We start from the raw sequence: 14308 nt of genomic DNA, 5'->3' as shown, positions 1-14308 counted from the left end.
TCGCTCTTGACGTCAGTACGTTCCGTGGGGCTTCTGGGTAATGAAGTTCATAGAACAAACGAAACAGGGCAGAAAATATGGCATTTTTGGCGTAGACCTAAGGGCAAATATAAATCAACAAGAAAAAAACTTTATAAAGAAATTAACGTAGGCCTATATCTGTGTTCTAGATGAAATGTGCAGTAAGTGCATTTCTCATGACATGTTGACTACTTGTTTTTGTTTACTACATTTAATTATAGTTTTCCATTATCAAACACTTGGATGATAATTAAATCTTCCCATACACTTTTGTTACTGACCCATCCCACATACACATCATGCAATGTAGCCTAACTCAAGCATTAAGAGAATCCATGAATAATGAAAACAATAATCAAATAAAAACAAAAACAATAATTTTCAGAGATCATTTGTGGTATTTACTCAAAGAATATCAAGTCTTACATGATAACAATTCATTATTCACAATTTTACATATTCACAACATACCACATGGAATCTTAAAAATGTACAGTCAATGCAATAATATATTCAATCTGAATCCATATTTACAACATGTGGCGGTAACTCCACAGGGTCTTGAAGGTGTATGAGGAACGACACCTGCATGGCCATAGACGACTCTCCGGTCCCACCTCGATCCACGCGATGCAGGATGCTGTCTCTCATTATCACCGAGGGACAGTGCAGCAGGGAGGCGTCGGGCGGAGAGGGAGTCAACTGAACTTGACGCCTAAATGTCAGTGAAGTGTCAGGAGTGGGAGAGCCGTCAGGCAGGGCCCCGGTCGGCGTGGCGGAGGATCTGTTGCGCTCCGGCACCGTGGCGATGGAGAAAGTGTCCACTCTGGAGTCGGACACGGTTAGTCACTGTCCACAGCACACCATCTCCACCTCTATCCTCCAGCTGTGCAGCTTCCTCTTCAGCTCTGTCCTCACCTGCACCCAGAGTGGAAGTCAGCCAAGTCAGCGTTAACTGGCCTGAGAAATAGCCATTTAACATAGGCCTAGTGCTTTCTCCAGTTGCCTGTTTGAAAATTGATTAAAAACTCAAAAGTAAATTGATTGAGGTATTAGAATTCAGGATGCCTACTCAAGGTAATCGCATCACTGTTAGAAATGAGTGATGCAGGTCAAGCAGAGAAATAAACACAATTACAAAGGATTTAGACACCATAACTCAGACCACAGGAGAAAAATCAATGACTAAAACAAGAAATTCTGTGATTCATGGTCATTTATTTCAAATGCCCCATCCTTAATTGATTTGTATTGCTGCAAGTCTGCATTGACAACCCTAAAGGTGTGTCTCCAGCAGCTGAATATACTATAGACTGTCTCTACGCCGGCATTTTTAACAATTCACACTAATGTAGCCTATACATGAAGCCAGTTTTTACAATCAAACATCCATGTAGATTCAGGGCGATGTGTGTTGCCTCTCACATATACTGTGGCTGCTAAATCTGATGAATTACTACCTGGGAAGCTGGAAGTGAGAATATGAAATGAGTGAACAAACCTCTTTATTGGCGTAGCAGTAGAGCACAGCCACCAGAAAGCCCTGCAGAGAGGCCAAGGTTCAAGAAAAGGTTTGGTTTAGTTTGAGTTCAGTGCTCAGTATCAGCTGTGCATGGGGACAGTAGAATCCTTTCATCCATACTCACATTGTATAATAATTCTTGACATATCAGCAATAGCATGCAATCACTATCGTACCTGAAATGAATTGAGGAAGAGGGTGAAGAAGACTTTGATGTAGCGCAGAATGCCGGTAGTCTGCTCGTCTGTAGCGAAGACGAATATGACCTCATGAATCCCAAACAGAGGAATGAGGGTGAGGGTCGCCTTGGCGAGCCTAACAGGACACAGGGAACAGTGAAGCAATTTGTCACATTTTGTCACATTTGTTTTCCTTCTCTGTGCACATTTTCCATTTGTAACCTCTCTCTATCACATTCATTTTTCTTGTTACGTCTTCCTTCCCCTTCCTGCCACAATCCATTACTTTTTTTTTCTGAGAAAGTCAGACTCATGACCTTGGCTAAGCAAATCTAACTTATCATATTTGACATTCTTACCATTATTTTTTGAGACAACTTACCGAAGCTTGTAATCAGGGTAACCATTGTGGTTGCTGGCTCGTAATTTGGAAAGAATGACCTTCAGGATCTTCATGAAAATCAGCAGGTTGATCTGTTAATAAGAAAATAACAAAATGTGACCCGCTGCATTCCAGCAAAGTATGCAAACAAACACTGAGTAGACAATTTGCATAAGTGGCAGTGGCCATCCTCACCAGTGAAGCAAAAAGAATAGGGAAGCGGATGATCCACCAGTAGTTCATGTTCTCATTGACAGCCCAACACCTATAGGAATACAAGGTGTTGTTATTATCCACCCCTGTCCAAACTGAATCACACACACACACACACACACACACACACACACACACACACACACACACACACACACACACACACACGCACACACACACACACACACACACACACACACACACACTTACTCCTGGTTTTCTTTCAATAATTTCATCACTACCCAAGGTATCACAAACAGAAGTGGGGTTCCTGAGAAACAGAGTCAGTAAAGATCACAAAATTCAGTGTTGCTGTTGCTTCCAAAACAAACTTAATGAAACTTAAAGGATAAGGCTGGTGTTTTTTAATGCATTGCTTACCGTCAACAAATCCTATGAAAATAACAAAATCAGCAATCATTTTGTTTTGCCAACAAGTCTCGTCCATGTAGCCGGTGCCCAATGAAGCCATGTCCCAGCAGCCATAGAACTCCATTGTATTAAAAAAACGATTAAAAACACGTTAAAGAGCCATGCCGTTGCTCTGGGCAACATATTTCATCATCACGATGCACCGGGCCAGCAGACTTTTTCCTCAAACAACTTAATAAGCCGGCTGTAAACACATTTGCGATCTCAGGAAAGTAGTTGCGTAGCACCGAAAATAGTCCCCGGCGTAATGAAGAATTTGTTCCCATTTGAATTTGATTTGGTAATAACTACAACAGCCTAGCGATAAACCATAGCGATTGTTAAAATGTAAACTATGTCTTTGTGAGCTGTATTTCAAGGTTTTTAGCTTACAATTGGAGCCAATAACTTCTGAGTTGACGGCTAAAAACGTTACGTGGGAAGTCAGAAAGTAACGGGAGTAGAGCAAACGCATTGTTGATTTTGTTATTTTCATAGGATTTGTTGACGGTAAGCAATGCATTAAAAAACACCGGCCTTATCCTTTAATGTCATGAAACTTACCCCAGCCAAGGCAGATGTAAGGTAAGTATTTGTTGTTCTCAATGAACACTGAGGCAATAAGAACAGAGTACAAGTAAATCGCCTCTCCAAAGAACCAAAAGTGATTGGCCAGAACACAGTATTGCATCATCACCTGGGCTATCCTGCAGCCAATAGCAGCCTGGGAGGGAGGGACATGAAGAACCACTTGTTACAAAAGGCTGATAATCAAATATATGATATGCTGCACTGTTCAATCTATTCTTTGCATCTTTAATTTGTCTGCTTGTGATTATGATGATTATGAATGTGTTAGCTCCATCTAATGTACTCTGGCAGTGGTTCTCAACCTGTGGGTCGGGACCCCCTAGGGGGTCGTGACATAATGGGGTATAAAAAAACATTTCTACGATGGAAATTCATTATCATTTTTTGCTATTTTTTGCTTTTTCCTTATGAAATACTGAATAGTTTTCGGCCTCTAGGCCTCTTCTGATACTAAATCAAATGAAAAAACCTGAAAAGGGAAAATCATTCTTTGGTTGAACTGTTCACCACCATACGCAGCCTGTGATGGGGACCTTAAATGAGAAATGTCCCTCCAGATTACATCAGCAGCACACTTCAAGTCTAAGGCCCACCTGGTGACTGAGCATCTCGCTCAGATCGGCCTGCTTCATGATTTCCCGGCCCCAGTGGCGCTCCAGCATGGTGTCCTTCACGATGACGGACACCGCTCGCAGGATGAAGGACATGAAGAGGTTAGCGTGGATGTAGTTCCTGGTGCAATGCAGTTTCCTGTCAGGGGACAAAAAAGACTTCTTAGTGTTTTGGACATTGAGGCGTTTTAAATTTATGGCTATTTATTCTTATTCTTCTGCTGTTTTTCACCATGTTGTGCTTCTTTGTTATTCAGATTCTGTTATGCAAACCAGGACCAGGCTCATCTGTGCTAGTCATCTTGATTTTGTTGTTGTTGTTGTAGCTGTTGTTTTGTTTGTTTCTTTCTGGCTTTCTTTTGTTTCTTTTTGAGATGTTTTTGTAAGCCCGTTGTTTTTAGTCTGACTTGCATGAATTGATAATTTGCACTTCTTGTTTCTGTGTGTTTATTATTGTGTCATTGTCTCATCACTCCTTTCATCACTTTACTTTGATATTTTATTTATAATAGCTTGTTCTGTACAATACTTCATTGTTCTGAATGCTAAGCATCTTGACAATGCTAGGGTTCCTGATCCTGATGATAATACAATAATATTGCCAAATGCAGGTTTCCTTTTTAAAGTGATTCAGTTTTCATTCATGCCCATTGATCTTCTCAGCACTTACACTGTGCAACATGTTATCAGATTGTCTTTCAATCAGCATCTGAAAGCATCTTTCAGTGACACTTATCATCAAAGAGGAAGTGGCTGAGGGAAGAAAAAGTCAAGTAGACTCTGGGCAGTTCGCAGCCAATTATTATCTTTTGAGGAATGCATGAGGGGAATTCGTCACATGGAGCAGTTACCTGATACTCAGAAGAATAATAAGTGCCGTTATGAGAGTGAAGAGGGACAAGGAATATCCGACTGTGTATAACATCCTGAAGCTCACCATCAATTGTTTGAACCACAGCTGCAAAGACAAATCCACAGCAGTCACCTTGGGAAACTCAAACCTAAGAAATTATTTCATCAAAATGTCAAGGGGATGTCAAAACAATGCTGACACCAGTCAAAACATAAAATAAATTCTCTCCATTAAAAGCATTTGTCATCTTACAAATATAATGACAGTGAGTGAACACAGAACAAGAACTATAGCAACCAGACCTGGGTCAAATAGTATTTACAAATTCTATTTGTCGTTTTAACCTTCTTGGAACAGATGAGTGGGTTTTACCACATCAGGATAATCCAGACAGTGTTTGGTGAGTTGCTTAATGAAAAATCCATTGGCAGTGTACCTTGCATTTCTGGGAACATTTTGTTGGTTGGTGATAACTTGCCAAATCAAAATCAAAGAACTAAGGCTTCTGTCTAGACTCACCATTTAGCACCAATGTTCAACAATCATACAGGGAGAAATCCATCGTAGAAGATGCAGAGATACCAATTTCTCCATTGACAGTAGCCTCAATAGACCAGAATGCAATGCAGCCACATGACATTTGTGTGTTTGCGTGTTTAAGTCAGGGGTGTGACTGTCAACTGGAAAAAATCTCGCGCTCTTGCTCTTCCTAAGCTATCGCTCTCTCCACCTGCATGTATAACCCACAGCTGAAGGTAAAAAGTTCAGGCATTATTCTCTGGGGGTTGTCGAAAGGCATTCTGGGAAATGTAAGAAATCACTAACTGAAGTAGAAGCAGACGCGGCAGGTTGAGGGAAAGAGGGTACACCAAAAAAGTAAATTGCACTTCATCACAAAATAACTCCTGGAACGCACTGAACATCACAGATTGATGGTATAAAGTATAACAGTGTAAGAGTATCCAAGGGTGGATTTTTCCTTTCATAAGAAAAAGTATAAGCAACTTTCGTTTTCCTGCGATTGTCAAAAATGTCTAGCACTCAAAACTACAAAGACTATTTGACTCAGGTCTGACAACAATGCCGACTATTTTCCGCACGGCAGAATCTAATTCTCTCAGTAGACAATGCGCCTGTCTGAGTGTTTGAGTAAATGAGAAGCGTGGGGTTGCATGCTAATTAACCCCTGGGGCTTCAGAAAAGTTTGTCGTCGTACCTCCTGAGATGCCACCTCCTTCTCCTCCTCACACTGGGTCATGTCCCTCCACACCTGCCCGCTCTCCTCCCTCACCCACAGGCCGTCAGCGCTGCACCGCCGACGCACAACACCCTGGGACACTGGACAAGAAACATTCATTCATTCATTCATTTACCCACTTATTCCTATTCAGGTTCACGGGGGGCTGGAGCCTATCCCAGCATGCACTGGGTGCACTGGTACACTACCAGTCAAAAGTTTGGGCACACCACATTTTTCTCTATTTTTACTATTTTCCACATTTTAGAATAATAGTAAAGACATCAAAACTATGAAATAACACAAATGGAATTATGCAGCGACCAAAAAACTAAATCTTATATTTTAGATTCTTTAAAGTAGCCGCCCTTTGTCTTGATGGAAAGGCAAAGGCTTTGGACAGAAATTCATACATAGGCATCAACTTCACTATTTATATTTGTCTAAGAAACAACTTTCAAGCATTTAAGCATAAGCCTTTAGATCAAAATGGCTTTAAGATAATGGAAAACATCTGACTTTTGACTGGCAGACTCACACACAATCACGTTCCTCTCCCAATCGATCGGCTTGCCAAACAAAAACATATCGACAAGGGAGGAGGAAGCATCGACAACAACAACAACAACAACACTGTGACATTTCTCCGTGTCATAATGTCAAAACAAGTTAAGTTCGAGTGAATTCGATAAAAGTGCGATTCACCTTTGTCGAACCATGGCAGGTAGTAGGGGCAAGAAATGTTGACAACAGTGTCGGCGGGAGTGTCAGGCCAGCAGGCGTATCTGTCAAATGTCCTGTTACAGAACAAGCCTTCAAGAAAGGTAAACACTGAAAATGTAGTGTTGTAAGTTTACGTAGGAGGAGAGAAAAATACAGCAACAAAAGCATAGATTCAGCCTATACATATACTTATTCTGCAGTTTTTCTTCTGTTCTGTTTCCTCTCCTTTAGCCACCTCTTGCCACATTCCCCTTTGAAAACCAAACTGATGACTGAATACTAAACACGTGACGTTTCTCCATACCTTGAGGGAAAGGCTCATATTCGATCATTTTGGAACAGTCTTCTTTATACTGGACCCACTTCCGATAAGTCTCCTCTAGGACTTTGCCACTGGCCATCTCAAACTGTCAGGGGATTTAAAACAATAATTTAACATTTTACTGCGTCTTCATCATTACATGAATCACATCATCCAATATTTCCAGCCACTATTACATCCAATATTTCATTCAGTATTTTTGTCGAAAGAACTTGCTGAAGAAAAGAAGGGTTTTGCAGTCGAGTTGCATGCAACCTTCACTGTCAAAGCTAAATGTTAGGCTTGTCCTTCTACCGAAAGGAAAAAACAAGATAAATACTGTATTCCACCAATACTAACCTTTGACAGTTTGAGAAGCAGCAGGCAGATGAATGCCATTATATCTGATGTCCTGTCCATCACTGCAGACTTGTGCTTCTGTATGGGTAAGGCTGAAAGGAGGAAGGAGGATATGAAAGAGTAGGTTGTAAGTGTTGTGTTGAGTAAGTGTGGGCCAGATTCACAGTTAAAAGGCATTGGAGGTAGTGTGTGTTCACGCTTCCATTGATATGTCTAGTCTGTACAACTGCAAGAATGCTGGCTGTTCATGAAAGTTCAAAACGGAAATGGTTATTTGTGTAAAAGCTTCAAATGTTCAAATGTGCTTCTTGCTGCACATGCATCAAGGGAAAAGATGTTATCCCTTGATCATTCAGAAGAGATGAATCATTATCCATTATCCATTAACCACCTCCCAATTAGGTCTCCCACCCACGTCAGGACATAAACACTGATTGTGAACATTTTAATCCATGCTCATTAAACACACTGCAATGCCCACAGTTTCTAAATATAGTGTTCAGTGTTTAGGTCTCCTACCCACTTAAGGGGTAAGCTAAGTGCTAAGCACAAAACACTTTAATCCAAGGCTCTCTCAACAGACCGCAATGCCCACACAATTTCTAAATATGTTCTTTTAAATTGAATCATTCTCTCGTGACCACACACAAACACTAGAGTCAGTGCCAATTCAAGTTCTATTGACTAATGTAAGCAAACAGAAACTAAAATGTATAATAATTTATTAAAAAAAAGCTTATTCTCAATCATTGGTCACCAAATCAACAATGACAAGCTCTTTATGCTACTTACATTTTCCCTATTATTTAAATTCTGAAATTCCACTTGAATTCCAATATAAATTCAACACTGCGTCTACGCTTCAGCTCTCATATAGCCCACGATCTTTTTGGGAATACACAGCCCAGTTTTAGACCAAGCAGTAAATTCATTATTACATATTTATTACATATATCAAAAATATGCACCAGAGAAGTACAAGAATAACAAGATAATGCTTTGTTTTTGTCATTTACCCCAGAAGACGTAGTCTGCGATGTCTACTAAACTTTCACTTTTAAACCCTATGTAGCCTAATTTTAGTCTAGACACCTATAACCATTTAGACGTCTTTTAAACGGCTAATCAACATAAAATTGCTCAGTCGGTGTGATTTGTTTGTCCCTACTCCCTGGAGGTGTTGGTAGGCAATCACTTGCTTGATGAGCATATGTATAATTCAAGTCAATCATTAGGAGAGAATGTTTAACTGAAGTTGTAATGTGTGAGGAATGACAGGAACATGCTATTCTAGCACTGATTGCTTGTAGGTCCTCTTTCAGTTGGAGTGTGTCCTCAGGTGGCCTAATCCTTACCATGGGAGCTGCCTGGATGAGGCAGATAAGAGAATGATGCAAAGCTCTGAGCCGGACCAGCTGAGGCAACACTTAAATACAGCTAGTCTTACATACACCCTGACAAATCTGGAGATAGGCAAATGAAAAATCTCTGGAAAAAGATATTAAGTTTAGTTTCTGTTGATGGAACAGATTACCATTATCTTTATAAAGATTATATTGTTTGTTTTCTTGGCCATTTTCTGTCAGTCAAAATAGAGTGTGGCCATGAGGCAGTGTAAATAACCCATGGCAGCTGGATGAAATATTTTTTTGTTTAGTCATTAATTTTGATATTGTTAAGACAAACATTATGGGTTGGGAGTTCTGCCTGTGGTGGTGCTGTGCCACACTCCAGTCTTGCTGTTAGGGTTATCCTCCAGACCCTCCTATGCTGGGAGCGTATCAATCAGCGGACCAGACTCGGGGTCCCGGGGCCCAGCGCTCTGCGGTGGCCCCCCTCCAGGCTCTCTGCACCGCCTGACACCAGGTATCAAGAGACTGACAAAACACTGATTTGTTTTCCTTCTCCTGGCAGGTAGCAGCTGACAGTCACTGCCTGTGGCACTCGAAGGAATGAGATCATACTGGGCTAAAGTCTCTCAGGTCTGGAAACTGGCACACATGGCAAGACACTCCAAATGTTGAACCCAGACTCCACCGTCCCATGTGGAGCTTCCCCCTCCCTGCTAGACATGATGCCTGTTGATGGCAGGAACATTACCTGGTGCAGTCTAGACGGAAAATGGAAGAAAGGCTAATGTCACTGTGAAATGTCATTATGCAAATCCAGTGACGTGTTTTTACCACAGTGACTACGCAATGTTCATATTATGAAAATTCACAGCATACATGTTGGTGTTAGACCAATGTATCAGGACAATATTGGACTTTTATTAAATATTGGATATCCGCCAGACATGTCTTCCACTACTGATATGATTTTCCATTATAATACTTCATTTGAAGCGCTGGGTCACCCTGCCTTCAGCAGCTATTAACCTACCTAAAATAGGGCTTCAATAGCTTTAGTGTCCTGTGACGGTCTAAATGCTGTTTCAGAGGCTTGACAAAATTCTGGAGGAAACACTGAATCCTTATGAAAATCATCAAATTTAAAGATACTGAATAAATATTAGTATCGGCCTTCAAAAACCGATATCAGATGAACCCTAATACATGTGTTGTACCAGCAAAGATCTCATGATGATATTGAACTCTCACTCTTGCCTTCAGCGAAGAACTGGGAAAACATCATGCAGAGGGAATTTATCCAGTTGTTTCACAGACTATTGCTGCTTTCTGAGCCACATGCATAATGAAATGCCAGTTGAAATATGATTCACAGCAAAGCCATTCGGGGTCACGGCTAACAGTTTGGAGTATTCAGTTTGTTTTCTACAGGCTCATTTGCCCCTCAATTCAGTTCATCAATTGCACACCACATGCAAACTCAGGTCTCCCATAAACATCTGCTACAAGCACCTGCACCCTCCCCCAGCCAGGAGGATATTTAGGTTTACAGGGCTTCAGGCAAGGAAAGATATAATGGTATAATGGTATAATGGTAACAGACAATTTGCAAACCTGGCTCTAAAGCTTGAGAAAACCATCTAGTAAACCAACAAGATAAACAAGATGAACTGGTTTGAACAGGTTTGAAATTGACAATTTATTATATTATATTATATTATATTATTATATTATATTATACATGCATGTACGCACATACACACACACACACACACACACACACACACACACACACACACACACACACACACACACACACACTTGTAGTCAGGCACTTGCTACCTACAGTGACTGAAAGAAAAATGAAACTGAACATCATTTAGCCAAACGAGCTTGAATAGCTGTCAATCTACCTGCAGGAAACCACTACCACTGAACTATAATTAACACAGTTGCCAGTATGAAAGACTTCTTTTGAGGCACTTTCCCTTCCAGCTGCTCTTCTCCTGCAGTAGACTAGATCTTAATACACGATATGTGTATAGCTCAAACACCTACAGTAGTAGTCTGCAAACAATAAGCTTTTGCAAATACATATTATAGCTTAGCTATATTGCTAGAAGAATTTGGGCCGTAATAGATAGCTGTTCATCTTAATTCCACATTCACGATCACTTCAGCACTACCTAATATTAATGATAATGTTGATGGTAAGTAATATTGATTATTTCCCATCACAAGGACAAGCGATATTTGTTTGCCAGCATAAAAGTAAAACTCACCATTGAATATTAATTAAGTTATTATTTTACTTACAACATGCTGAAGAATGTCCACTGGCATTTTTTTCCCTCCCAAAATGAATATAATGGCGTTTTGGACTTAAACCCTTGACCTATCTACATCTACACAAAACTGTTAAACAGACAAGTAGACTGCCATCCACAAGCAAAAAAACAAAAACAAAAACAGCTTCCACTTCAAGGTAACTTAAATGAAAAACCTACTGTCAGAGAGGAGGTGTGGAGCTGCTCCGTCCTGAGCGCTGCTGAGTGTGTGACAGTCTGCACCTGTAGCTGTGTGTCTGCACGGACCACCAGCAAGCTGAGGCTCTCACCATAACCATTCAAAGTGGGTCTGAATAGACCTCGATTATAGGCTACGCATTATGTTTCCGATGGTTTATTTCATAACCTTGCAGCTGCTTACAGATGTTATGAGAAAAGTGAAAGTAACATCCCTACCTAAAGACATTGTTTCACACTTGAGACTAACTTGTTGAGTTGCCACTTGACTTGTGCGTTTGGTCCACAGGTAGCCCAATAATCCTTTCCATTCTGTTTGTCCATGTTACGCTTCCGTAGTACCGGTGTCGGTTTCCATGGAGTCACATTTGCGGTCTGTAATTGCGATGTGTCTTCGTCGTCTTGCCTACACTCCAGGGAAGAAATAACAAACCCGCTTCACTATTAGTGGATTGATTTCGTATCGCTAGCTTTTCAAACAAAACTTCACGGGATTTAAAAAAAAAAAAAGAAACTAGGCTAACCAACAAGTAGCCTAACGTACCGCTGCCTCATAATGAGCGCAGATCACAGTTCGTGATCTTATTATCTCAAACCACAAGCGTCCATTGATTCTTCAGGGAAGTTGGCAGGCTGTATCAGTGTACTACTTGCCATTTATTAAGCTCACTTCCCCCTCGATAGTGTGTGCAGTAGCCTACGTGGCAAAAAAAAACAGCACACACCTAGGGCAGAATGGGGACACATTTTTTTGGGGGGTTACAATTTGTGACACAACACCTGCAGTGGCCGTTCACTCGCAGCACACCGGATGACGAGCATGCAGTAGATAGATAGGCGCACTAATCAGTTTATTTTTGTAGGACTTGGTGATGGAGAGCTTGTTGACCGACCCTCTACAACAAGGAAGGACAATCATGCCCATTAGCTTTAAATATCCTTGCCAGTCTCTTACTATAATAACGCCTCGTATCGCAGGACTGTTGTCACTAGTATTAGGTAATGCCTTGATAGGTCATCCTCTGAGTCTTTTGTAATCACCAAATCTCTCCATTATACCTTATCAAAACCCTCATTCAATATTATCTATTATTAAACAAAAGACCAGGCTAACTAAATTAATTAATGCAATCAGGTAAATTACGGCAAGTGGGTGAAATCAGTTTGAAAGTTGCTGCAGGAGCTGAATCGAGCACAAAAAGCACACAATTTGTTGTGCACATTTTATTTACTTGCGGGCACGTGTAAATTACTTTGTTGACACAAATTATGAAATTTTGTGCACAAAGTAATGCAAAAAAAAAAGAGGCGCCAATCACATGTGAACAATATGCATCTTGTGCACTGGAAATAATTAAAACAAGGGCATGAGATCTATTTTGTGTATAGGCTAAATTATGTTGTAGCCTAAAATATTATTTTTCTCTCTTCTGAAGTTACTCCCGGTCTCCAGATGGTCCATATGCAAATCAGAAAGCAGTTGGTAGCTACCAAAACTTTTTAAAATTCCAGTTTTTTAGGCTTTTCACAGGTTGCAGTAGTTATCCTTAGCAAGAGCAACTGTCTGCCAGCCCCTCTCTCTCTCTCTCTCTCTCTCTCTCTCTCTCTCTCTCTCAAATTCAAATTCAGATCTTCTTTATTGGCATGACAGAAAGGATCTATGTTGCCAAAGCATTTGCAAAGAATAAAGTAAAATAAATAATGGATAATGGACTCTCTCTCTCTCTCTCCCTCCCTCTCTCTCTCTCTCTCTCTCTCTCTCTCTCTGGCCATTAGAGAACCCGCTTCATGTTTTGAAGGACAGTGCCAACTGCAACTTGCAAACTAAGTGGCTCACACTATCAACCCTCCATTTTATGTGCTAATGAATTTATTTCTGTACTGAATAGCAGCTGGCTTTGTTTACCTTGAAAAGCGGTGTTCTGTCTAAGTATTGGTTAGGGTTGTTTTCACTCGATGAGGCCCTTTGGCTTTGCTGGCCTGATACTTATTGAGAACTTCAGATAACTTGACTGTAGTGTAGTATCTCTCACTCTCTGAATGCAGATGTGAGCCTCAGGTGGACGTTCCCACTGATGTAGATACAGAGTCTGACAGAGCAGTCTTCATCAAGGCTGTGGTCCAATTGATGGTGATAACTTTTATATCTCATATCTCATCTATTTAATCTCAGTGGATATTCAGACATCAGGCCTGCTGTTAGTCTCTTTTACCGAGCAGAGGAGGATAACTGATAGTTCAGGTGGGATCACAGGTAAAGTGGAAAACATTCCTAGACTCCTTAATTCTCAGAGTGAGTGGCTCTTTCTTTCCTATATTTCCATGGTATCAATTTAGAATCAAAACGGTGAAACTTAGCCTGGTATTGAAGTACTGAAGTCAAGGTTTTGATATTATGACAGTATGAGCTGAACTGAAGCTTAATCTACTGTTGCACTTTTTGTAAGATTGTCCGTATAAGAGCGGCAGCTAATTGGCTAAAATTTGAGAAGTAAAAAAACTCCCGAACACTGTCTTCATTTACAACGTTTCGGTCAAGGACCTTCGTCAGGCAAATCATGAAGTCACAGTGGAATCTATATTATGTCAAGGCCTACAATTGGCCAATCACATCCCATTACTGATGGGAGTTTTTTTTTACTTCCCTCTTCCTCCTATGAACCTGTCACTAAGACTGCCCTTTCAGGTGTGCAGAAGATTTCTATGTTCATAAATGTCTAAAATGTAAAATATGATGTAAATCAATCACTGAATCAAATGAGGATCCAAAGGATTAGAAAGTCGGAAAAACAGAACCGCAACTTCTTTTCAGGAGTGTTGAATGCATTAATATTGGAACATTTTTTGGCTTTGGATTTTTTTGTGGTTACTTTACACAACTAATGTGACTTTACAATGTGTTGAAAAGGTGGCAATGACCGTGAATTCACCCCTTTATATTGGCCTGGCTTCTGGCTATTCAACTTTCAATGTCAGACTCAGGAGTGAAGGCCTGTGAGACTGGCAGGCGTGAGATGTGTTTGTTTTGTG

The 14308-nt window shown here is 40.6% G+C and overlaps 2 protein-coding genes across 2 annotated transcripts in view; one reads left to right on the top strand and one right to left on the bottom strand.

The window, feature by feature from the left end:
* The window catches only part of c20h8orf33 (chromosome 20 C8orf33 homolog), a 205115-nt gene that overhangs the window by 118071 nt on the left and 72736 nt on the right, over positions 1-14308 (top strand). The gene's annotated exons all lie outside the window — the stretch shown is intronic.
* LOC139932865 (glucagon receptor-like) lies at positions 473-11334 on the bottom strand. The gene is made up of 14 exons (XM_071926798.2): positions 11261-11334; positions 7405-7482; positions 7048-7150; positions 6726-6833; positions 6000-6121; positions 4782-4888; positions 3913-4069; positions 3293-3452; positions 2528-2588; positions 2300-2369; positions 2105-2196; positions 1720-1858; positions 1523-1564; positions 473-939 (listed from the first exon to the last, which is right to left on the bottom strand). Exons 2-14 carry the CDS (start codon positions 7462-7464, stop codon positions 868-870), a joined length of 1293 nt encoding a protein of 430 aa, XP_071782899.1. The 5' UTR covers positions 7465-7482; positions 11261-11334; the 3' UTR covers positions 473-867.

This window comes from Centroberyx gerrardi, chromosome 20 (genome assembly GCF_048128805.1).
Source record: "Centroberyx gerrardi isolate f3 chromosome 20, fCenGer3.hap1.cur.20231027, whole genome shotgun sequence".
Classification (NCBI taxonomy): domain Eukaryota; kingdom Metazoa; phylum Chordata; class Actinopteri; order Beryciformes; family Berycidae; genus Centroberyx; species Centroberyx gerrardi.
Note: the sequence above shows the minus strand (reverse complement) of the source record. Positions and strands in the feature narration are given on the sequence as shown.